At 41.4% G+C, this 23,697-nt stretch overlaps 2 protein-coding genes and 1 long non-coding RNA gene across 3 annotated transcripts; 2 read left to right on the top strand and 1 right to left on the bottom strand.

The window, feature by feature from the left end:
* The first annotated feature begins 218 nt into the window (after window positions 1-218).
* On the top strand, window positions 219-10,729 carry slc43a3b (solute carrier family 43 member 3b). The gene is made up of 13 exons (XM_054792772.1): window positions 219-392; window positions 512-793; window positions 905-1,034; window positions 3,128-3,174; window positions 3,268-3,344; window positions 5,224-5,316; window positions 5,406-5,545; window positions 5,691-5,791; window positions 5,927-6,070; window positions 6,289-6,396; window positions 8,204-8,390; window positions 10,129-10,252; window positions 10,339-10,729. Exons 2-13 carry the CDS (start codon window positions 586-588, stop codon window positions 10,447-10,449), a joined length of 1,470 nt encoding a protein of 489 aa, XP_054648747.1. The 5' UTR covers window positions 219-392; window positions 512-585; the 3' UTR covers window positions 10,450-10,729.
* Window positions 334-15,480, bottom strand: LOC129190248 (uncharacterized). Its single transcript, XR_008572964.1, has 3 exons — window positions 15,192-15,480; window positions 975-1,055; window positions 334-827 (listed from the first exon to the last, which is right to left on the bottom strand). It is a non-coding gene; the product is annotated as an uncharacterized LOC129190248 (long non-coding RNA).
* LOC129190247 (reticulon-4 receptor-like 2) lies at window positions 15,156-22,215 on the top strand. Its single transcript, XM_054792773.1, has 4 exons — window positions 15,156-15,493; window positions 16,709-16,935; window positions 17,013-17,246; window positions 19,642-22,215. Exons 1-4 carry the CDS (start codon window positions 15,439-15,441, stop codon window positions 20,509-20,511), a joined length of 1,386 nt encoding a protein of 461 aa, XP_054648748.1. The 5' UTR covers window positions 15,156-15,438; the 3' UTR covers window positions 20,512-22,215.
* Window positions 22,216-23,697: the final 1,482 nt, after the last annotated feature.

Here is a 23,697-nt window from a genome sequence, read left to right on the forward strand (position 1 = left end):
TGAGGTTTCAGAATAATGTGATGCAGCAGCAAAGACAATGAGTGCTTCAAAGACGCTTTTTTTATGACATACAACTGGGCCTGTTTTCAGTCAGCCCTCCCCCCATGTTTTTTTTTCTGTTGTTTAGGTAACACGATCTTTTTTCTGGCTGAGCAAGTGTTGCAGCCCTTCCAGCATTTTCATTCTAGCTTCATTAGCATTTGTGTTTTGTTTTTTTTCCACTCACCAAGGAGGAGATGGGTCTTCCTTTTGCACAGGGTTACGAAGGAAGGAGGAAAAGGAGAAGAGAGAGAGGGAAAGAGGAAGGAGGAGTTTGACTATTTAAAAGGAAGTGCGTGAGTCAGGAGAACAGAGATGTGAGAGACTCCAAGGTAGAAACGTGAGCATCAAAGGTCAGTATTACTTTTTTTTTATGTTGTTACAATGTCAGTTTATTTGTTATTAAAAAAAATAATTATTGGACCTAATAGGCTACATTTTTTCTGTGTGTGTGTGGAAATGGATTGAAAAGGTGCAGTTCAATTACTGTACTTCCATCTGCGGTTTTGGCAGTGAGGAGGCCAGGTGTGAACACAGTGTGTGTGCATGATGACAGAAGCTGGCACCATGGTAGACTCTCAGAACCTGTTGTGGGTGCGACGAGGCCTCACCTTCATCACGGGCCTGGTGGAGTGTCTGTGTTTTGCAGGCATCATATTTGGGTGGGCTTCACTTGTTTTTGTCCTCAAGAATGAGGGCTACTTCGGCTCCCTGTGCGTCAACACCACAGGAATCAATGGCTCACAGGTCTTAGGTCAGTTTGCTTATCTCCACTGTAACCTTGAATTCTGGTTGAATCATTAGAAGAAACATGTGAAACGTGCTACAACTTCTAAACGCCTTAATTTGTGTTTGTTTGTGTCAGATTGCAGTGGACAGGATGAACAGTTCTCTCTGGTCTTCACCATTGCATCCTTCATGAATAATTTCCTTACTCTGGCCAGTGGCTTCATCTTCGACCACTTGGGCACCACGGTGACTCGATTCTTGGGAATGTGAGTACAACTTGACAAACCCTGTAACAAAAAAAAGAGAGTGACGTCACTAAAAGAGAGCAGATAAAGTCACAAGTGGGATACATGAAATGCAGCATCAAAAACTGCAAGTCCAAGTCAAGTCAGGTCAAGACAAGACAGGTCAAGTCATAGGCTTGAAATTTTCAAGTCCTTGCAAGTTCTAAGCAATGTTTAGTGTTTACCAAATAAAATGTCAGTTTAACAATGTAACTCTCAGTTAGATTTGACAAATACAATGAATTTCTTTATGAATTGTTTTATTTTTTTAAAGAAGACCAGTCTAAAAAAAAAGAGTGCTAATATAGCATTCATGATTTAGTCAGTGCTCAAAAACATAATCCACACCCTTGTTGTTTGTTCTTAAACCTGATAGGATGTTAATAGATGCATTCAAAGAGGCTGATTCTGTGGGAAGATGTTTTGTCTTGCTGGAAATGACATAACGATCACTAGGGATGAGCGAGTACACCACTATCTGTATTGGTATCGGTATCTATTGATCCATCTAAATTATCTGTATCCGTATCTGTACTCGGAGTGGGCGGGGGATAAACAGAAGTGGCCGTGGTTTAACTGGAAATGGGTGGGGCTTAAATCAGTACATTCATTTAAATCTGAAATAGACATGACTTGAAATTTCTCACACAAAACATCCACTGTAACATTGGGTGTTTAGCCAAATCACCACAGAATTTGGCACACGCCTTTACGGGACTGACAACCACATGTCTGTAAAATTTGAGGAAGATTGGTTGAAAAAATCATGGTTGCCATGAAGCAAAAACACCTCTTGACCATTCACTCCTTTTGGGTTGGAGTCTATCAGCATGGTACACCTGACTTGATCACTGTTCCTTCCAAAAGCAGTTTTAGATGTATGTTTGGGGTTGCTGTCATGCTGAAAGGTCAAATTCCTCTTCAGCATCCGCTTTCTAGCACAGATCCAAAGTTTTGGGGCCAAAGTTGACTGGTATTTGGAACTGTTAACCTGCCCACCATGAAGCCCAAACCATTTGCAATTGTGGACAAAAAGCAAAAGTTTAAATCACGGCTTCAGCAAACCAACCATTAGTTTTCTTTATCGCTTATCCCGTTCAGGGTTGCAGGGACGCTAGAGCTTATCCCGGCTGACTTTGGGCTGAATCACAAACAGATAAGCATTCCCACTGTCACTAAGTGATAACTTAAGTGACAGTTATCACTTAAGTTAAGGGTTAAGTTATCACTTAGTGATAACTTAAGTGACAGTTATCACTTAAGTTAAGGGTTAAGTTATCACTTAGTGACAGTGCTTGATGAAAGCCATTTTCAAGCATTCTTTGGGAAACCCATGGAAAAATTGAGCCTGGTCTAAAGGTTTTCTTCCCGTGTGTGTTGACTTCCTATATCCACTGTACGAAGTACAAGTAGCAAAGTAGCGAGAAAGGCCAGAGCAGTTTTCATAAGGGCATCTTAATCTCTCCATGCAGCAAAGACCTCAACAGGAATCTAGAAAGCATTCCAAAGGTGGACGCTATCACACAATGTTTTATGGGGAAAGGGATTTGCTGAAAAAAAGTCAGAGCAATAAAAGCAAATTCAAAGGTTGAAAGGTTTTATCAGTTAACATCAAGGGAAACATATTTGGCTATTCTGCTACAACTATTATGCAATATAAACACAAACATCCCAGCATGGAATTATCCCAAACACCAAAAAAAAAACTGGCACAGGAGACAACATATGTTTCCACTAAAAGAGGAAGGCCAAGGAATGCAAATAGCTGGGCTTGATGAGTTGCAGGGATTGAGTTGTTAGGGTGGGAAAAAGAAATTAAAGTCAAACAAAAGGTCCAAGGAGGTGGTCGAGGCATGAAGCAGGTATGCAAAAACAATATTTGGACATGGTCTGAGAGCGCTCATGTACTTTACAAAAACCTGTACATGTCTTGTCCCAAGCACATGAAGCCCCAACAGTTCTTAACCCGTCTCGTAAGACAGACACAATTACTGTACATACCGTAAATGCTCCAATTAACGCCTCTACTCATTTAACCACCATGTCTCCTAATGCGATATGTTTGTTTACACCAGAGGTTTCCACACCACGGGTACATTGATGGTGGCCTTCTCAAGTTCAGGTAAACACACAACTGTTTTTGACTGCGCTCTTACAACATGTACTGTAGGTGTGGATGCTCATTTAGCTCTCTTTTTTTTTTGGTTTGCAACAGCTCTATCCAGCCTGCTTTTCCCAGCTATGTCCTTCATAGCTGTGGGTGGAATCATGCTGCTCATGACCAACATGCAGGTTATTATTAACACATCTTTTCACTGTACATTATCAGGTCTTATCAGGGAAGGGATGTTTATCGCATAACCATGCAGCGCTATAACCATATAAGCTGGATCGCACAAAAAAGAATGGTTCTCTAAATTGTGACCTTGAGGAGCAGATGGTTTAAAATGATGATGATTTAAAAGAAACAGGAAATCCAGAAGCAGCGCAAGTTCTGCATTGTAATCTGTCCACAATGTTTTCAACAAATGTTGCTCACGCACAGAATTTCTCACCTTCATCTTTCCACGGTGGACTTTAATTAACTGCAGGCCTCTTTTCACTTGGAGATGTGCAGATATTTATACAGGAACGGGCAATCCATTCAATTTTTTTTACCATGATAGCCATGAGAACCAGTACCAAAAAGCAAATATAATATTTGCAAATATTTGCCATGGGAAGGTTTCAAACCCCGAAACTGTGATTAATCTGATTTAATCATTTGACAGCCCTACTAATAACATGACAAAAATATAAAACATCTTACGTTAAATACATCTGCTGACCAGAGATATCAATTTCCTCCTCCTCAGATAGCCATTGTGGAACCAACTTGGATTGTTGAACAGTTTTGCTCTGATCAACCAATCAGAGGACGGATAAGTGCTGATGTCACTGTGAGCCAGGTAGCTGGCCCTGAGAGAGCGAATCTGTTGTCTGATTGGCCAAAACACAGCCCTATTGCTAATAGTGTGTATGTGACACTGGGAAGATTACATTGACATGGCAACACGTCAAAAAAAAAATCTACCATTCACATCCAAGAATCTCTTTTCCAAGAGTGACCTGGCCAAAACAACAGCATAACAGAGTTTTGGACAAGACATTCTCAACACACGGTACAATGAAAAATAATAATAATAATAGTTTGAACAATTGAACAATAACAGTTACGTTGATCGAGCTCATTTATTTCATGTTGCTTCAAAATAGATTTCATTTATCCTAAAGTAAAGATCATGGTTCTTGGTTTGAAGCAGTTTGTGTGATATTGTGTTATTTAACATACACTTGCTAAATGCACAACTCTCACATGAAGCCAAACAAAAGAGATGCTTGCTCACTTCACATGAACCACCTCAGCTCAAAAGGGTGTGTCCCTAATTCAAATAATGAATTTGTTCATTGAGAATAAAGCAGACATACTCGTAAATCTAGTCTTTTTATAAACAGCATCTGTGGTTAAAAATACTGCTAATATTGTTTCCTTAGCGCAGTGGTTCTCAATTATTTTCTGCAATGTCCCCATTCGGGGATGGAAATATTTTCGTGCCCCCGCCCCCGATTTGAAACACTATTGAGAAACTGATTATATGTATTTATTTATCTGTCCTGTCCAGACAGACCTAGAAACTGAAACCAGCAAAATGTAACAATACGGAGAGCAATGAAGCATACAAGCGTATTCAAGAGTCATTCATGTTGGCAGGTCTGCACTAATATTCAAAGTCCTCCCTGTCTCTCGCACCCCCCCCGACAATTCACCGTGTCCCCCACTATTTGAGAAGCACTTCTATGGTGTAACTGTAATCTATGTTATTTGCTTGAAAAGAGATTGTGAATTAGAGGTAGAAATGTCAGAATGGGTAATTACTATACAGTTGTCCCTCGCTACATCACGCTATTGCGGGTTTTCAAAAATGAATGAATTTATAAAATGATCGCTGTTTCGTGGTTGACTACGGCCTGGTACAAAATAGAAAGGCAAACGTGGAACGTGACATACAATGATTTAGTTTAATTTGAGAATGCACAGCATTCTGTACTGTAATTTATGACTAGTAGTGAAACGGAAAGGATGAAGGGTACACTCAACATTTACAATCTATTCACCTCCTCCTCCTTGAAGGTGGGTAATCTTTTCGGCGCTCAGCGTTCCACCGTCATCACGCTTTACAATGGGGCCTTTGACTCTTCCTCAGCACTCTTCCTAATCATCAAGGTGAGTCTCAAACAGTAGGAAATTGTCCCTAATTTGTCAACTAAACACCGCCTTTTACTTATAATGATGATCTTCATTTTGTCCTGTAGTTGCTCTACGAGTCTGGGACTTGTTTCCACACCAGTTTCCTGTTCCTGTCTGCCTGCAGCATCCTTCACGTGCTCAGGACTGTCTTCCTTTTTCCCAGAACTTTTATACCATACCCTCTGCCTGATCACTACACATACGGGTATGAAATCCAAAGTGGATACATTTGTCATGATTTACAGTATATGCAAAAATGGCTATTTATTTCCATAGCCATTATTGCATATGCTGTAGTAAGTAAACCATGGCATACCGTATAAACAATGTATTGTGACATCTGACCTCAGGCTATCCTGCAGCGAACTAAGGCCTTCCAAACAGTCAAATATGAGTTTTGAGGCAATAGCAGAGGAAGAGCAATTTGCCAGCCATGCGCCTCTAAAACAAGGTGTGTGCAACTGCAGATAGCAAACTGTTTTGGCCTCACGTTGCCATCTATGCATCCATCCATCTATGTGGTCTCTACTGTATGTAGAGAAAAATAACGATTTCCAAATCTCTGCATTCTCCTTGTCTCTCTAAGAAAAAAGCTTCCTTGAGTGTATTCTGTCCAGACTGTTCTTATGGCATCTACTTTGGTTGGCTGTGATCCAGTTGAGGCATTATCTGTTCATTGGCACCCTCAACTCCACGCTGCTGGAGCTAAGTGATGGAGAGCCCTCACTCGGTATAAACACACCACACCCTGTCCTGTTTATAAAAGACAAAATTGTTTCATCCTCCCATCTCGCAGGTAAAATACTGCAGTGGAATGTAACTGGAATGCAACACACAAACATGCCTACACGGTACTTGATGGTACTGATGTTTTATCGTGGCGAGACAGATTCCACATTCTGTGACTTCATATAACTGAAACATATCAAAAACATGTTGTGTTTGCAGTGAGCCAGTACCTCAACGCCTTTGCTTTCACCCAACTGTGTGGGGTCCTGTGTGCGCCATGGAATGGCCTCATCATGGACAGACACAAGCGCAAACCCCAGGTGGAAGGTAAGCAACCACAAGCACATCAACTGTAGTATATGTACTGTACAGTATATGTACGTATCACTAGTGTACCTGGAATTAAAAATTAACTGATGATAACAACAGTAGGAGGACAGACCGAAGGCCGATTTTGACCAGAGGGTTCATCATGGGTCAGGGTAGAAAACATAGAACAAATACACCGCCCAGAGCTGGAGTGTCCAAAGTGCAGCCCGGGGGTCATTTGCGGCCCACGGCTGTTTTTTAACTGGCCCGCAGCACATTCTACATATATAATTTAACAAGAAAGCTTTAAAAATTCAGCAGTAATTTTACAAGAACAAAGTCAAAATACAAATATTAAGCGGAACTAAGTTGTAATGTCAACAAGAAAAAATTGTCATTTTCATGAGAATAACATTGTAATATTATGAGGACAAATAACGTAATTTTAGTAGTATGAAGATGAATTATTAAAGAAAAGAGATATATTTATATATGATGAGAAACAAACAAAACAAAATAAAATTGTAATTTTTGGAAATGTAATGATTTTATAATGTTATGAGAATAAAGTCAAAATATTAAGAGAAAAAAGTGACAATTTTACAAGAATAAACTTGTAATATTACGAGGGAAAATAATGTCATTATATTCACAAAGGAGCTGAAATATAAAATATATATATATATTTATATTTTTTAAGTCGTAGTATGATGAGAAACAAAAAAGTTGTATTATTGGAAAATTAGGTTGGGAAAAAGTTCTAATATTATGGGAATAAAGTCATAATATTACGAGGAGAAAGTTGAAATAGTTGGAAAATTTGAAAAAAACAACATAAATGAGAAAAAAGATCGAAGTTCATACCAAAAATGTGCTTTTTCACCTAAAGTATATGACAGAGCGGAGATGCAGTTTTTTCTTGAAATATATATAACTTCTTAGCATAAGTTACAAACTATTAAAAGTGGCCGTTGCATTCTTTCATTTTTCAGTATGTGGCCCTCGATGGAACACCCCTGGTCCAGAGAAATACAGTAATTCAACGAGTCATTTAGCGTTAACTGTTACAGTGCAGTAACTGTCTCACTGTTCCGTGATGCAGCTCAACCTCCAAACTGAAGCGACACAAATGCACAACACCATCCACGTAAGATCCAAATCACAGTCCTATGTCCACTAAAGGGCACGTGTATACTGGTCTACAGCAATTTCCCCGAGTTTGTGGATTATTTTGAGTCATTCAGATCATTTCTATTGTAGAAGGTGGCACCTGTCATTATTTAACAGTGTATCCACCGTGGCCTTTTACACAGAACCCATGCAGCAAAGGAAGAAAATTGCCTCAACCGTGTGTCCTTTTACACAGCAACACTTGCTTTCAACAAAACAATGGCAGAGGGGACGTGCGTGTCAAGTGCGAAACTTCACAGCACTGTTCTGCCATTCCGCCATGCACCATTTCCAGTGTCGTCCCAGCTCTGACGCTACCTCAGATGCACAGATCTTGGTCAGTCTGCTTGGTCACTCATTGATGAAATGCAACAATAATTTGCCAGCCGTGACTAACAGCAGCAGCTGGCCAATTACTCTCAAAGTGTAACAATAATTTGTCAGCGGCGACAAAGAGCAGAACCTAATGGCTAAACACACAACAAGGAATTACATGAGAAGGAGCGAGCTGGATATGCCGCAGGCAGATTATTCAGGCATCAAACTACTGTAGTCCCCACTGTTTGCTTGTTGATGATATGACACGACAACGCTGATAAATCAAAATGCAAATTAGCATGAATAAGAACTTCACTTTTTGTTGTTGTCTGTGTAGGAATGAGTGAAGAAGAAGCAGATCTGAATTCCACAGTTCTGTCTCTCTTCCTGACATCGGTGATGGCGTTGGTGTTCTCCATTTGTGCCGCCACGCCACTCTTGCCCCTTCAGTACTTCACCTTCGTTGTGCAAGTACTCAATCGCTCCTTCCTGTACGGTGGAAACGCAGCTTTCCTCAGTGTGGCGTGAGTGAACTATACCATTTGTTTTCTTTATTTTCTATTTTTACAATGAATCCAATCTCCTCACCCAGAATGCAAACGGTTGAGTCCCAGCTGTGTATACCAGAGGTTTTCAAAGTGTGGCACAGTGAGGCCCCCATGCGAGAGTATAATACGGTTCCCCTGCTCCATGAATAATGGACTTCCTGGAGCATATGCTCACCACAGGATGTAAAAATCATTTCATTTTGTATTTCAACATAACTAATGTTGGCTCCGGAGGTTTGAAAAAAATGTTTTCTTTATTTTTCTCAAGCTATTGCTGGTCTGACATTTTACATCATTGCCCACGAACCAGAGAGTAGCCTGCTTGCAAACAAACAAAAACACAACGCTTCATTCGATTATTTTATTCTCTTTTTGCCATTTGAGTCCTGATGAACAGAATTAAAATGATATCGTACCCTCATCCTCCATTTACTACACCTTATGATGTGTGTCGTTGAGTTAAGGTGGTTGTTTGTGTTGTGTTTTAGCGATAACATTTTACCTTGCACCATGAGTTAGATGGCTGTCTTTCACATTTTAAGGAAAAACAACTACCTCGTTCTGCATTGCAGAACTGCTGCTTGCCACAATGTGGTTAGAAAAACAAACAATTACCTAGGAGGAGTTAGTTCCGGTACAACCCCCAGAAAAGGTTAAGTGCAAACCAATATGGCCGACTGCCTGTGCATCTTTCCAGCCAAGACTCTTGGATTTTGGCCTATGATGGTGAGCATGTGGACTTGGCCTCGGACACGCTGTTGGCAAGCACTAATATTTTGCTCACCGGGGGCTGCTTGTGAAGGGGATTCCCTAAAGTACTGCATATACATGATTTGGATGCCTAAATAATAATAATAATGTTGCTTAGGAAGGAGAAGAAGGAAGAAGAAAGTAAGCGATTCCAAGTCTTTGCACCTTTTGTGCTCGTGCCCTGATAAGGCACTCAGCCTGCTCTTTACTAAATGCTATTCTACTATTTGCTCTGTGATTATTGTCAGCGGGGGAGCTACGGCCACCCCTACGCCTGGGAGACAATTTTGACAAACGTGGCCCTGTGGTGCAGGACATTAGTTCATCTTAACTTGGACGAGTCTCACTGCAGTAAACGACTTCCCGTGTGGCGCGGCTGTCAATAAAACCGCGTCTTGCATGAACTGCAAGCGGTAGGTATAAATTGTCCAGGATTACTTTGGTCGCTTTTGGTCGAGTTTTCTCACTATGTTGACTTTGACTTCAATTCTGAAGCGTGATTCAGCACATAAATGTGTTAATAATGGAAGCTCCCTGTAGCAGCATGAGTGGGCATGTAAACCAAGGAGTCCAGAGTTAAAACAGGAGTGCCGACCGGTATTCCGTATCATGCCCTGCGTGGGTTTGGCGACCATGATAGGGAGCAGAATCCAGAAAGTATGCATTGAAAACATGTCCTCGGCACACTGCTCAGCTATTAATTGCTCTAATAGATGGTCCAAAAGCAGTGGCCAGTAGTGGCCGTGGCCACTCCTGGTCACTCTCCGGCCACCCCACTTGCCATCTAGACAATTCAGGTATCAATTTATTGCCACCTCTATGTGAGTAATGGTCTCACCTCGGCCACCCCAATGAAAAATGTCTGACTCCGCCACTGTTTATTATGTCTCCTTAATAATCATCATACTGTTGACATAATGTTCCCTTTGTTTATCTGTTTTTCCTGTTTTTTGTGCATGTTTAGTTTCCCATCACGTCACTTTGGGAAGCTGTACGGCCTCGTCATGGCGGTTTCCGCAATCTTCTCTTTACTGCAGTACGCCTGCTTTGCCTTTGTAAAGTCGGTTCTGCACGGAGATCCTTTATATGTGAGTACAAGACCACCTGAGGATATTCATATTGTGATCATCTATACTCATCTACGATAAATGCCCATCCATTTGTGTGTCTGCAGGTGAACGTGGCTCTGACAGTGCTCATGCTGCTCGCCTTCATCCACCCCTTGTCTGTCTTTTTGCACTGTCGAAGTCTTGCGTCTCGGCGAGCTAAGAACCATCTTAAATAGCAGTAAAATTAGACCAGTGACGACATACTCAGTTACCAGTGATGCTGACACAGACACTGTTACATTAATACTGTTGGTGCTTATAATTACAAGTGTAGTCAGAATGCTTTGTGCGGGCCCAGTATACGGTGTAATATGCTACTTATCCAATGCAGGAGTATACACACATAAGGTTTTTACACAGAGGTGCTGCAAAACATCAGTGATGCAAGACAAAGCAGAAAGCTTTCAAGATTGAACCTGGAAGCTTCCTTCTGTGAAAAAAAAAAAAAAAATCTATCACATCTATCGAAAAGTCTATCACTGTTTACCGTCATGGAAAAAATGATGAGACCACCCTTGTTTCTTCAGTTTCTTGTTCATTGTAATGCCTGATACAACTAAAGGTACCTTTGTTTGGACAAATATAAAAAACAATGACAACAAAAACAGCTCATGAGAGTAAAATGTTTGGCAGTACAATGTTATAGCTATTCATGTAAGAACTTAAGTGATTTTGGTTATTATCAAGAAAATCATGGAAGTTGTTAAATACCAGCTCTTAAAGTAAACTCTTAAGAGCTATATTCGTTATCTTCATGGTACCTTTAGTTGTACCAGACATTAACATGGATCAATAAACTGAAGAAACAAGGGTGCTCTAATATTTTTTTCCAAGACCGTATGTGTAATTGATTCAACTCTTAAGACTAGGTTACTGTACAACTTAACACAGTGGAGGCCTTGTGATATTTAGGTACCCTGCAGCGTTGGATTCTTATTATGTGTCCCTTACTCCTATGTTAGCAACACCATAGCTACATAGCACAAATGTTTTTGTATCAGGAGTGTAGCTGAGTCATGTTTGTCTCTCAAAGTATTATGGATATTCAGTGGTCACAAAATGTAATTCAGGCGTGTTAAAAAAAAAAAAAAGTATTTTGCGCAGGTGATACCATGGGAACAAATATCCTGTTTACACACTAGCATGAGCTGTCGTCGGTGCACCAACTGCATCTACATGCCAACTGCTGCACCTTCAACGGAGTAGTGCAAAGTCAACTGGCACGACTCAGCTCTGCCACCTAACGGCCACAGTGAGGAACAAACGTGGCAAGTCCACATCATGAGGTGAAATGAATTTTGTATTATCTTGTTTAAAAAAACAAAAGAAAGAAATGTATTTTGACATTTAAAGGACCACAAAGGAAAATAAAAAACTGCAAATGTGTTTACAAGTTTGTACATACAAGCCACAATGGATTGCTACGAACGGCATTCAAAATTCATTTGCATCAGGAGGCATCCAACTGACACACACTCATGACAAAGATTCCATACTCAACCCAAACATACCACCTTATGTTGTGGGCATGATACAGGGGGTGTGAAACTTACTTTTCTCACACATGTTTGGAACAATGAAGTTAAAAAGGATATTAGGGGTGCTATGATGCTGTGGGATGGATGAAGTAGGTTACAATCGGTGCGAAAAAAAATAGAGTTCACTTACACTGAAACTAAATATCAAATGATTCATTTGGAAGACTTGTTGGACCTTGCTATGGCATGCTCGCCCACATTTCATCTGATTCTTTTAACTATTCAACAATATACAGCAAAACAGAGACTCTGGATGCACGTTTGCGGTTACGGTAGCCTTCTGAGGATGGGGTGTAACTAAAACCAGTGCCTCACAACACTGAGTCTTATTACAGAAATTAAACTTAGATATAGTTTACAGTAGTCATTGTACAGCGTGTATAACAGTATGGATTTACCGACTAAACATGTTATTGTCAAAACAGGCAACACAAGTGAGTACACTGCTATAACCACAAGCATACAAGACACCGTTGTGTGCTTGTGGACATGGCCTGAGGAGAGCTGCTATGACTGTAGTAAGATGTGCGGCACAGGCATACAGTATGCGTGGAGAAATCAATAGAACAATCAGTTTAAATACGTCCATTCAGTGTGACAAGCGTTATTTGCAGACCCCATACAATGACTTGGCAGGCATCTGTTCGAGAGGTTTGTCCCTTCACTGGCCTGATGTACAGTACAGAAGCACACAGAAGGCCTTCAGCCGTGCGCGTCTTTGCATGTGCGCGAGATGGTTACAGCCAGAAACGGTGACACATTTACAGCAGCAGGACAGATCCTATGAACATGCTGTGCTTACACCAGTTCAAATGCCAGTGTGCCTGTGATTCACTTGTGACACAGCAGACGATGTGAGAAGATGTATCATAAATGGATGGTGATACATAATGTTGTATGGTCTTTACACACACACACACACATGCATTGAACACAGAACTCCCCCTCCTACACCCCTTGGGGTCTGGGGCATTTACCCCAGGGCCACGAAATATTGTCAAGAAATCTCACAATAACACATCTGAAGTTGTCCCACTGCATCCATGGTGACTACTTGACAATGGCAATGTAGTGATAAGGACAACATGCGTCCTCCAACCAGCAAGAACTGTGATTACAGGCGTGCACCTTGCATGCTCTGCACTTGCAAACTGGACTTTGATGAGTATGTACAATGTTTCCCATACAATCATATATACAGTATTTGACGCTATCTGTTCGCCCCGGCTTATAAACACATTATAATGGGACTGTCTGTGAACGTAGCTTGTCGTTCCTACTCCGTACAGCAGGTGACGCACCTTAGCTACTTTAGCACTATATTTAGCGGGTATTCAGGCCCCCTCTAGAGTTTCAAAAAACAACTAGCGATACATCTAGTGACTTTTTCTGGTCTTATTAGACACTCTTGGAGACTCTAACATGAAAGCACATATCAACCTCCCACCCCCATCTAAAAGCACTTGCAGGCGGCTCATAACAACAACATTGCTCACTTTTGGTCTACCGCGCATCCAGAAAAATTACTTGCCACTTACTTGGCCAATTATGCAAATAGACGATGATGTCTTTTCAGACCCCCACCCCCGCAGCCCCTCGCCACAAATAGACTGCTGTCCTGTGAGAAACACTGGGAACAGATGATGTGTATCATGATGACACTGACCTTGACCCGTGTAGTGGTGGGGGGAGAAAACCAATTAGTGAGTAACGCCCTCAGCTGACTCCCACATCCAGTCTGCATGCCCTTTGCACCTCTTCCAGAAAGCTCGCAGACAAATATGACTAACAAGGAGAACATTAACAAACGATGACAACAATAATAATAATAACAAGGAGTATTACTAGGTTTAAAGTGTACAATGCAATGAATGGATGCACAATGTGTGTTTTTCCACACCATCAGTTTGTCTGTAGCTGTGTTCCATCACTTTGCTCCACAGCCGGATATCAAAGCTGTAAAGGAACATGAATGGCTCATATGGTAAATAACATTTTTGAATATTTTATTATTGTGAATAAAAATGTGTAGCAGGGCCAGCTGGGGTTTCCTCCCATGGCCATCTGTTATTTGTATATGCAGCCAAGTCGGCTCCTTTCCAACATGGCCTACATAAAATGAGACATTTTGAGTGTGAAGCCAAATTCATTTAGTCGTTTCCTGTTTGTCGTTTAATCTGAAAAGACAAAGCAACCGACTTCGCCCCGCACGAACACACAAATGGTTTGGCTCATTAGCATGGATGCGACGAGCAGATCAGAGTCAATTATATTTCGTTGTATATTACTTTTCAAATAAAGTGAATGGTGTTATTTTCTTCTCCAAAACCTGCCAACAACGCATAATGTGACCTGTATATTAACCAAGCTACAGTGACATTGTTATTATTGTTATTAGGGTTGTTACGCCAAAGAACTACGTTACTGACGTAGTGACACCTCACCACATCAGCACTGGCACAGCGACTAGATTCACCACAAACTTGCTCACAGAGCGTCAGCGCCACGCTCACAATAACACTACATAGTGGAGCTGTCGCCACTGCTGCTGTGTTTTTATTTTTGAGTTTGGAAAAGTTAACGCTTTAGTGAGTTAACTATGCTGTTATGTGAAAATCAATGCGCCTAGGAAGAAAGTTCCGCTAATGCTTAAATGACCAAAAATACGGCAAAATACTGTAAGTATTACTATACATTATTAGTTTTACTATACTATAGTTACTATAGTTATTTTACTATAGTTTTACTATACAGTATTACTACATGGTCACAGCATGTATATGAAACCATAAAACGTTGTTGTCAGTTTTTGGAGGTCTTTTAACAGTGGCCTTTGTCAGCGCAATAGGTGTGTCCCATTACGTGCACTAATGAGCTGCTTCTGTTTAGCTGTTTTTTTTTCTTTAGAACTGACAGAAAAGAGAAAGACGTGTGTGTTTATGTCTCAGATAAGTATTGTGGATGCTTTTTTTAAAGTGTTGTTTTCCTTTAAGGAATTCTGTGGTAGGATACACCGTGAAACTAGAATTCAAAACAAACAGGTGATTGTGCCCCATGAATCCGGCTTGGCAACAAATGGCAGCACAAACACGTGACAACACCCGGAAGTATTGCTAGCAAAAAAATATATGTTGCTAGCTAGCGATGTTTAAAAATCAATTATGAAGTTGTTACATTGAAGAAATAGACTACATGTTGTCTATGTTGTTTACTACGTTGTTGAAAAATAAATTGGCCATTAAACTTTGTTTTGAAAAGCCCAAAAGAAGACCGTAATTTTCCTGTATACTTCCTACGTCAGTCTGTTTTGATGTACAGGCGCCACTGCCATTATTGGTGCTGTATTTTTAGGTAATGTAAAGACCTCGCCAGTCCAATACCTTTCTTGGCCCTTCCTCCGGCGCCTGTCATCCCTCCTCCCAGGCTGACGTATGTGAGGATCCTCTCTGCCTACGCATGTGGGCGACAAGCGGCCGCAAGTATAAACAGCTAGCGGGACTCCCCAGTTCCACTCCCCTGAAGGCAAGACATATAGACTCTGTCTCCAGAGCTGAAGGTCAGCAGAGATAGCAGCAAGCAGGCAATCTCTCGCCGCGCAAGCTAACTCGCTTTCGGCTTTGGCTCGCGATGGAGACCTGTTGGACTGTGAGGAGCTCCAGCAGAACATCCCACAACTTCAAAAGTGAGTTTGCATGCTAATGCGCTGTTGTTGCTGTTTTTATTTTGCAAGCGCTAGGACAAACAACACATGCACGTAAGTTTTTTCAAATTGATTATTAATTTGCTGTCTCAAATTTGTGCAAGATCTCAATTAAATCATTGCACACTGGAATCGAATGAGAGCCATTTCAATTTGTTGCTTGTTTGTCCACAATAACAAGTCTATTATATGGATAATAGTAGGATCTCATTACATTGTGCAACTTTTCCATGCCACCTGTCCACATTATGGTCATGGGTGAGCTGGAGCCTATCCCAGCTGACTTGGACTGGATAGTATCCAGTGGATACCACTCAATCTCATAGGCAAACAACAATTTAGCCTAACATGGATGTAGGAAGAAGCTGGAGTACCCAGAGAAAACTCATGCAAAACGCAAGAAATGTTCCAACAGCTCATTAAATGTAGCTGTACCTTTCTGAAAATATATCCAACCCACACTGAAGACAGTTTGAAGACTGATCGCTTGATACTGTGCAGTAAGTAAAGACTAAGCAAGATTTCAGATCGGTATCTTATTCCACTTGTAATCCACGTCTCGTGTTCTCCTGAAGGTCCGGCGTAGATAATGCGCCAACTTGTTGAGAGGTCAGGAGGTGAGCCATTGGAAAATCTTGCGTAAGGCACATGAATGGGAAGTTCATTATCATTTAATGCGTCTACTTTTACCGCGGTGGTCCTTTTTTGTGTGTGTACCGTCATATGAGCTGTGCCAAAGAAACCGGGGGCTAATTGAGAAGGAGCGAAACTGATCCGGGTCCAGTTACTGCTGTTTACGTGTGTCCTCTTGCAAACTCTTCACTGGGAAGTATCTTTTCCAGAACATCCCTGTTGTAATCACAGTATGAAACCTTTTATTTCAAGGTGTTGTGATTTTTTTTCTTTTTTATTTCATTGTTTGCTCTGCACTGCTGATCATGTGCAGTTATGTAAGTAGCCAGAGCACCTTGTGTTAGGTGATCAAGTAGATCTGAACGCTTGAATGATTTCTGCCATGTAATCAGTTAATTATGCATAAGGCTTAGGAAACAAGTCATGAATGAGGGCACAAGCAAAGAATCCACAGCAAAAGGCTCCACAGGAAACAAAAGAATGAGGCCAAGAGTTGAAATGGACACCTCCTAATGTTGCGTCCACACTGTCCAAGGACTTCATTTTTTTGTGTGTCTTTCTCAGGTGGACTGTCGCTGTGGCTGATCCTGTGGCTGGTGGTAGTGAAGCCCAGCAGTGTGGCGCCATGCCCCAGGCTTTGTGTGTGTTACCCTACACCCATGACGGTCAGCTGCCAGTCCCAGAACCTCACCATCGTACCGGCCGGCGTGCCCTATGACTCGCAACGTGTGTTTCTGCAAAACAATCGCATCACGGAGCTCCGTGCTGACTCCTTTGGCTTTGAGACGCAGGTAAAAGTCGATGTGTGACCGTTGTACTGCATCTGTTTGGAGGACAAACTCGCATGTCTTCATCTGTCGTCCTCCAGGTGCTTTGGCTTTATGGTAATAACATCACATGGATTGAGGCCGGGGCCTTCAGTAACCTCAGGGTTCTGGAGGAGCTGGACCTGGGTGATAACCCCTCACTTCGGCGCCTTGAAGGTGGAGCATTCAGGGGTTTGGAGAAGCTGCAGAGCTTGCACATGCACCGTTGCAAGTTGGCTGTGTTACCCCATGACCTCTTCCACAAGCTGTACAGTTTGCAGTTTCTCTACTTGCAGGTGAAGGCTGCATCTCTACACTGTGTCAGCACACAAAGAGAATCCCTTATCATATACAGTTCACTGCTCACAAAAATAATTGGGATATTTGGCTTTACCTTCTCTAAACGTTTGACTGTGCATGTCGAATTGTTCAGTGATTCGGTACTTTTTGCACAACTTGCGGTTCAACAAGGTGTGTGATCCATGATCGGACCAATACATTTCCTGCTTCAATTGCTATTGAAACGGTCCTCTTCATCGTTAGACCAAGACAACACCGAAAAATTGATCAGCAGTACCTTTTGCGAGGCTTCCAACAGGCTGTTCCCAGAGGGAAGTGGCCACTGAGCTTAGAGTGTCACAAAATGTCATCAGCGGGTTGCAACAGAGAGACTGGAAGAGTCATAGCCTGACTGTGACTAGTCGCACTTGTCCAGAAAACGGCAAATTGTGCAAAAGTAAGTAAAAGCTTGAACAATTGGATATGTCCATCCAAAAGCTCCAAAAGCTGTAAAGGTTATAGTGCATTTTTGGCTCATCCTGAAATTTCACCCGAAAGCAGAATATCCCAAAATTTTGTGAGTCATGTGTACAGTAGATTAGGGGTGTCACAAGACCTCGCAAGATTAAAATGGAACAAGATTTCTCGTTCAGAAAAAAAATGTCTCGTGGGCGCGAGCACTGGGACGATAATAAATAAATAAATAAATCACACAATAAATGAAAATGAACTTGATTATTATATATATTTATAATAAATATATTGCCATGTGCATGCGTGTCTGTTTTCCTCGTCTCCCGCCTCCAAACAGGCAGGAAGAGGATTCACTCTGCATTGGTTTCAGCACCTTTGCACGTTTGTTCCATAGAGCAATGGCATGAACGGAGTGAGCCCTTTTCAGTCACACAGTCTCTTTGTGTCTGTGGGTGGAGGCGGGGGCCGGCGGGGGTCGTACACACAGAAGAGTGTCACATAGTATAAATTATATTAGTAGATTGCAATATATTGTCATATATTTTTTTTGATATTTTTTTGTTCTTTCTTAAAATCTCACCTTGTTCTTGTAGACCCAATCTCGTGTATCACTGCGTCTCGTGAACTGTCTCGTGACACCCCTACAGTAGATACTCCATGTCCACATCCTTTGATGAGTTTGAAACGTATTTTCCAGTGCAATGCAGAAATGTGTTGTTAAGCCATGAAGTAAACACAACATGTTAAATTAAAAGAGAAGTAATATTCCGAAACCTACAAGCATAAAGAAATGTTAAACTAAAATAAAGCAAAACTATTCACCTTTTGGAGAAATCTGACAGATATTTTTAGATGTAATATTTGATATACTTTGGAACCTTGGTTAGTGTCATTCATTTGTTCCAGAAGGTACAACTCTATCCGAAACGGGTGTTAACCAAATCACATTTTCCTATAAGGAATCATGTACATCCATTTAATATGTTCCCAAATGTTAACACAAATCACATTTTTATACAGTAGTTTTACATGCAGAAACCAATTTCCAATGCATATAAATACATGCAGTATAAATGAAGAATGAAAAGGATAAATGAACATCTTCATTAAAGATGTGATTCTTGACATGACTGAAAACAGGAAGGTTGATCTCGCTGCCACATCATGTCTTTGGGAACGGTTACGTCTTCAATGAAGGTAAAAGTAACTTTAAATGTTCATTTATCCCTTTCATTTGTCATTTATAAGCATTTAGAATTGTTTTATGCATGTAAATCTATAATTGCAAAACTATCCTTTTTTTGTGTTTACATTTTTGAGAGTCAGCCGCTGATAACATCATAGACGGGCGCCATATCTTCCGGTTCGGGCTGCCATTTTGTTTAACTAGCCTATTGGACTTGAAAAAGGAAGAATGTTTTATATTAAAAAAATTTTAAAAAACATTAAGAACAGTTGGCCTGACAAGACGAACGCCATATTGCACGCTAACTGGAGAATGCACGCAAACCGAGGCAACATTGTGGTGTAAATTTGAGACGTTAACCAAAAAACACGCTAGCTGAGGATCCTCGGTAACAGTAACTATGCGCTGGCATCACAAAATGACATTGCGCCATATTGCCTTGGCACATATTGCCTGATTTGTTGATAGTATCCGCTCGTTAGTTAGCAGGCTGCTTCCCGGCCCAGGAAGAAAGAAACATGGACATGCAACCTTTATCCAGATCCTTTTAAAAGGTTCTTCCTTGGCCCATGCACCACCCCTCTACGAATTTTCTCGAAACTGTAGCACGATCCTGCTAATGAATAATCAAAACAATACATATGGCTTGACACTTGATTAGATTGTTTATGGAAAGAAGCTAGAGAGAGGTGATTTTGGTGACAGGGTGGAAAATACCTTTTTCCTTACATTATGTTTTGACATTTTTCTAGGACAATCAACTCCACATTTTGCAGGATGACCTGTTCTCAGATCTGGTCAACCTCACCCATCTGTTCCTCCACGGGAACCGTATCCGTGCCCTGTCTGAGAATGTGTTTCGAGGCTTGGTCAATCTGGACCGACTGCTCCTCCACGACAATCGAATCAGGCAGGTGAACCGTCGCGCTTTCCGCGATCTCGGCCGCCTGACTATTCTTTACCTGTTCAACAACTCGCTGGCTGAGCTGCCAGGACAGGCCATGAAAGACACCCAGGGCATTCAGTTCCTCCGCCTCAATGGCAACCCCTGGTCCTGTGGTTGCGAGGCCCGTCCCCTGTGGGAGTGGTTCCGTAAGGCTCGTATCTCCTCCTCTGAGCTGCTATGCTTGTCGCCATCCCAGCGTCGCGGGCAGGACCTCAGATTCCTCCGGGAGCTGGACTTTGCCCTTTGCCCCATGCCTGACCCTGGTTCTCTGGCTGGTACCACCACGACCACCTTCAGCACCAAGACCCGCTGGTGGTTCTCTAAGCATAAGCCCGCCTCTTCCTCCAAAGCCTTGTACCAGAAGAACACAGAGACAGTGAAGGCATTCCCTTTTACAGGAGGAAAGTCGCAGTATCTTCCCAAAACCCCATTCGAATCTCCAAAGTATGAACTATCAGAAGCCGAGGTGGCGCTCCCAAAGCTCGACGCAGAAGAGTACTGGGCCAACTATGGCAATGAAGATGCCTCCATCCGCTGCTTTGAGGCCGAGTGCCCCCCAGGCTATGAAAATCCAGAGTTTGCATCCTCATTCTCTTCTTTAACCACCAGCCCAGTCCTCCTCCACCCTCTCTACTTCTACATAGTCACATTCTTCCTCCATTTCCTTTTTGGTTGAAGTCACCATTCCTTCAACTTCCTTTTCTTCTCTGATTCCTCCCTTCCGCTCCTTTCAACTCAAAACAAACACACGGGATCTCGATCCCTTTCAGTCACCACCTGGAGTTGCAGGTAGGTGACGGTACACAGAGGCGGAAGACAAGCAAAGCAGTCAGGATCCGTTTCAAAAGCAGACTCGAGGTTGAGGTGATGTAAAGGCTGGAAAGTCAGCAACTTCTGCTGATTAGCACAGCCTCCAAAATACCAACATCATTGAGACGCAGACAGGAGGTCGTGAATGACAACAGTAGGTTGGTGAGCTTCTAGTTGTTTTGCTTATACGGAATATGGAAGCAAGCTATGCAGATGTCATCTACAGCAGGGGCGTCCAAAGTGCGGCCTGGGGGCCAGCTCGTTCTTTATACAATTAAACAAGAAAAATACGAAAAGCAATGGCAAAAATGGGAAAAAAAAGATGGTTGTTGTTGATACTAATAACACAAAGCTGAGATGTTTCATATATAACCTCTGAAAAAAATATCAAAGTGGCCCCCCCGACCTCGGTGAAAGAAGTTCGGACACCCCTGGTCTGCAGCTATTTTCTAAATAAACCTGTACCACTGCTAATGTTACCATCACTCATGGAAATCATGTAGACAATAATATAGGGACACCTGGATATTATGTCAAAATAGAGCACATTTGTGAGGTCAGATGTTGGCTCTGAGAGTGGGCCGGCTGGCTCAAGATCTCGTTCATCTCAAAGGTGTTTGATGAGGTTGAGGTTAGGGGCTCTCGGGTTCTTCCCCACCAAACTCATCCAAGCATGCCTTTATGGACTTGGCTTTGTGGAAGCTGCATAAAATTGTCAAAAATGTCTCAGTAAGGTGGAGCTCTGACTTTCAGGTGGGTCAACGGGGATCCAGCACAACCTCTGATTGATTGATTCGGTGATTTAAAGGTGGATCTCGAAGCTTGTACTCAATCATGTATTTCTTTTCATACGGAGACGTCATTGGGATCTGTTAGATGCTCACAGAAGAAAGGGGGTGGACGAGCGCTGGATGATTTGCAGCCAAGAGTGATTCTTTTTCCTCTCAGATTCCAAGCCTTGTGCGTGTGTGGTCGTAAAGATGCCATCCCGGCCGCCCACACTTGCACATGCAACTTGCAACACACATCACACAGTACAAAAATCCATCACACACACGCTTCTCTGGACTGATGGAGTATGCCATAAGAGTATGGCTAGCTGGAGTATGCTTTCCCTTTTTTTCTTTTCGGTATCCTTTAGCGATCGACATGAGGACATGAAACTCATGTGCCAAAAGCAACGAGGAGCAAATATGAAAACTCATTATTAACTTGTATCTATTACATTTGTCTGTCTTGTTTCTTATAGGAAATTTTGATACTTAGAATTATTAACTATACAGTAATAATTCATTATTTAACTTCCCATAGCAGATTAAAATTAGTGTAATTTTATTTTATTAATGTAATGAGATAATTGGTTTAATTTAGAAGAAGTTTCCATGTTGCAGTTGTCTTTGATTAGAGTGTATTTTAAGTGTGTACACATTGTTGTTAACCGCAATGATCACTGAAGCCATCAAACACATGTTGTCCAATTCACACATAATGACACATTTACGCTGTTGAATTCTGGGGTTTTGTATGGATAAATGGTAGAATCAATGCTTGGTTTTCTCTTAAAAAAATAAAGAAGTGATAACCACATAAATGAGTGGGAGTTTCTCTTGTTTCACTGCCTCAACTTTTTCATAGGAGCCCATAAAGGGCTGGAGTTAGTCATCTGGTACACAATCAGAGAATTCCGCGCCCAATGTGGCCACCACATCCGTAGGACCTAACTGACCCATTAAAAGCTATTTTTATATGAGTTGACTCAAAGCTGACTTTAGTTGAATGCATGTCTTAGAGCAGGGGTCTGCAGCCCACTGCTCTTTTATCCTTCCGCTGTGGCTCCAGACGGTTTATGCTTCTGTGTAGTGACAATCATGAAATTGGCAGTGTTTTCTGGTGAGTCAACAAGGTGAGAATCCATGACGCTGGTCAACTATTTCGCTTGTTAGCGTCCGTTGTCGCTAATGAACAACTGCAACCTAAGCGACATGGAGAGTGGAACTGGAACTAATCGAAGGGTTACAACACTTTTATTGCGATTTTTGATCTGAAATTGGGGGAGAAGGAAGACAGAAAACAACCGTGACAATACGCTTACGGAAACTATATACAGTTGTGTGAAAAAGTGTTTGCCCCCTTCCTGATTTCTTTTTTTTTTTGTCACACTTAAATGTTTCAGATCATCAAACAAATTTAAATATGAGTCATTGACAACACAACTGAAAACAAAATGCAGTTTAAAATGAAACTTTTTATTATTAAGGTAGAAAAAAAAATCCGAACATGCATGGCCCTGTGTGGAAAAAGTGATTGCCCCCTAAACCTAATAGCTGGTCGAGCCACCCTTAGCAGCAACAACTGCAATCAAGCGTTTGTGATAACTTGCAGTGAGTCTCTTACAGCGCTGGGGACGAATTTTGGCCCACTCATCTTCGCAGGATTGTTGTCATTCAGCCACACTGGAGGTTTTTCCAGCATGAAGCGCCTTTTTAAGGTCATGCCACAGCATCTCAATAGGATTCAGGTCAGGACTTTGACAAGGCCACTCCAAAGTCTCCAAAGAGATGAAAAATCATAATTATGAGATTTAAAAAATCTACATTATGTGACAAGAAAGTCATAATTATGAGATAAAAAGTCTAAATTACGAGATAAAAAGTCTGAATTTGGAGAACATAAATCCTAATTATGACATTAAAAGTCAAAATTATGAGCTGAGCCATAATTGTGAGATAAAAAGTCGAAATTATGAGATAAAAAGTTGAAATTATGAGATAAAAAGTTGTAATTATGAGTCTTCGTCACAAGGCACTCGGCACATGCAGTTTGTATCTCACCATTTCGACTTCATCACATAATGTTGACTTTTTTACTCATAATTATGACTCTTTATCTCAGAATTTCTACTTTTTATCTCACAATTATGACTTTCATATCTCATGACTTTTTATCTCATAATTATGACTTTCTTGTCTCAGAATTTCTACCTTTTATCTCAGAATATCATCTTTTTATCTCATAATTATGACTTTCTTGTCTCAGAATCTCGACTTTTTAT

This window comes from Dunckerocampus dactyliophorus, chromosome 11 (genome assembly GCF_027744805.1).
Source record: "Dunckerocampus dactyliophorus isolate RoL2022-P2 chromosome 11, RoL_Ddac_1.1, whole genome shotgun sequence".
NCBI lineage: Eukaryota > Metazoa > Chordata > Actinopteri > Syngnathiformes > Syngnathidae > Dunckerocampus > Dunckerocampus dactyliophorus.

What these genes read in the sequence shown, in the direction of transcription:
- slc43a3b (XM_054792772.1), top strand. Translation starts at nt 586, where the DNA reads ATGATGACAGAAGCTGGCACCATGGTAGACTCTCAGAACCTGTTGTGG. An exon ending in CCATGCGCCTCTAAAACAAG is followed by an intron (nt 5,792 to 5,926) that starts GTGTGTGCAACT and finishes TGTCTCTCTAAG; the next exon opens with AAAAAAGCTTCCTTGAGTGT. An exon ending in GCGCAAACCCCAGGTGGAAG is followed by an intron (nt 6,397 to 8,203) that starts GTAAGCAACCAC and finishes TTGTCTGTGTAG; the next exon opens with GAATGAGTGAAGAAGAAGCA.
- LOC129190247 (XM_054792773.1), top strand. Translation starts at nt 15,439, where the DNA reads ATGGAGACCTGTTGGACTGTGAGGAGCTCCAGCAGAACATCCCACAAC. An exon ending in CCTTTGGCTTTGAGACGCAG is followed by an intron (nt 16,936 to 17,012) that starts GTAAAAGTCGAT and finishes GTCGTCCTCCAG; the next exon opens with GTGCTTTGGCTTTATGGTAA. An exon ending in TGCAGTTTCTCTACTTGCAG is followed by an intron (nt 17,247 to 19,641) that starts GTGAAGGCTGCA and finishes ACATTTTTCTAG; the next exon opens with GACAATCAACTCCACATTTT.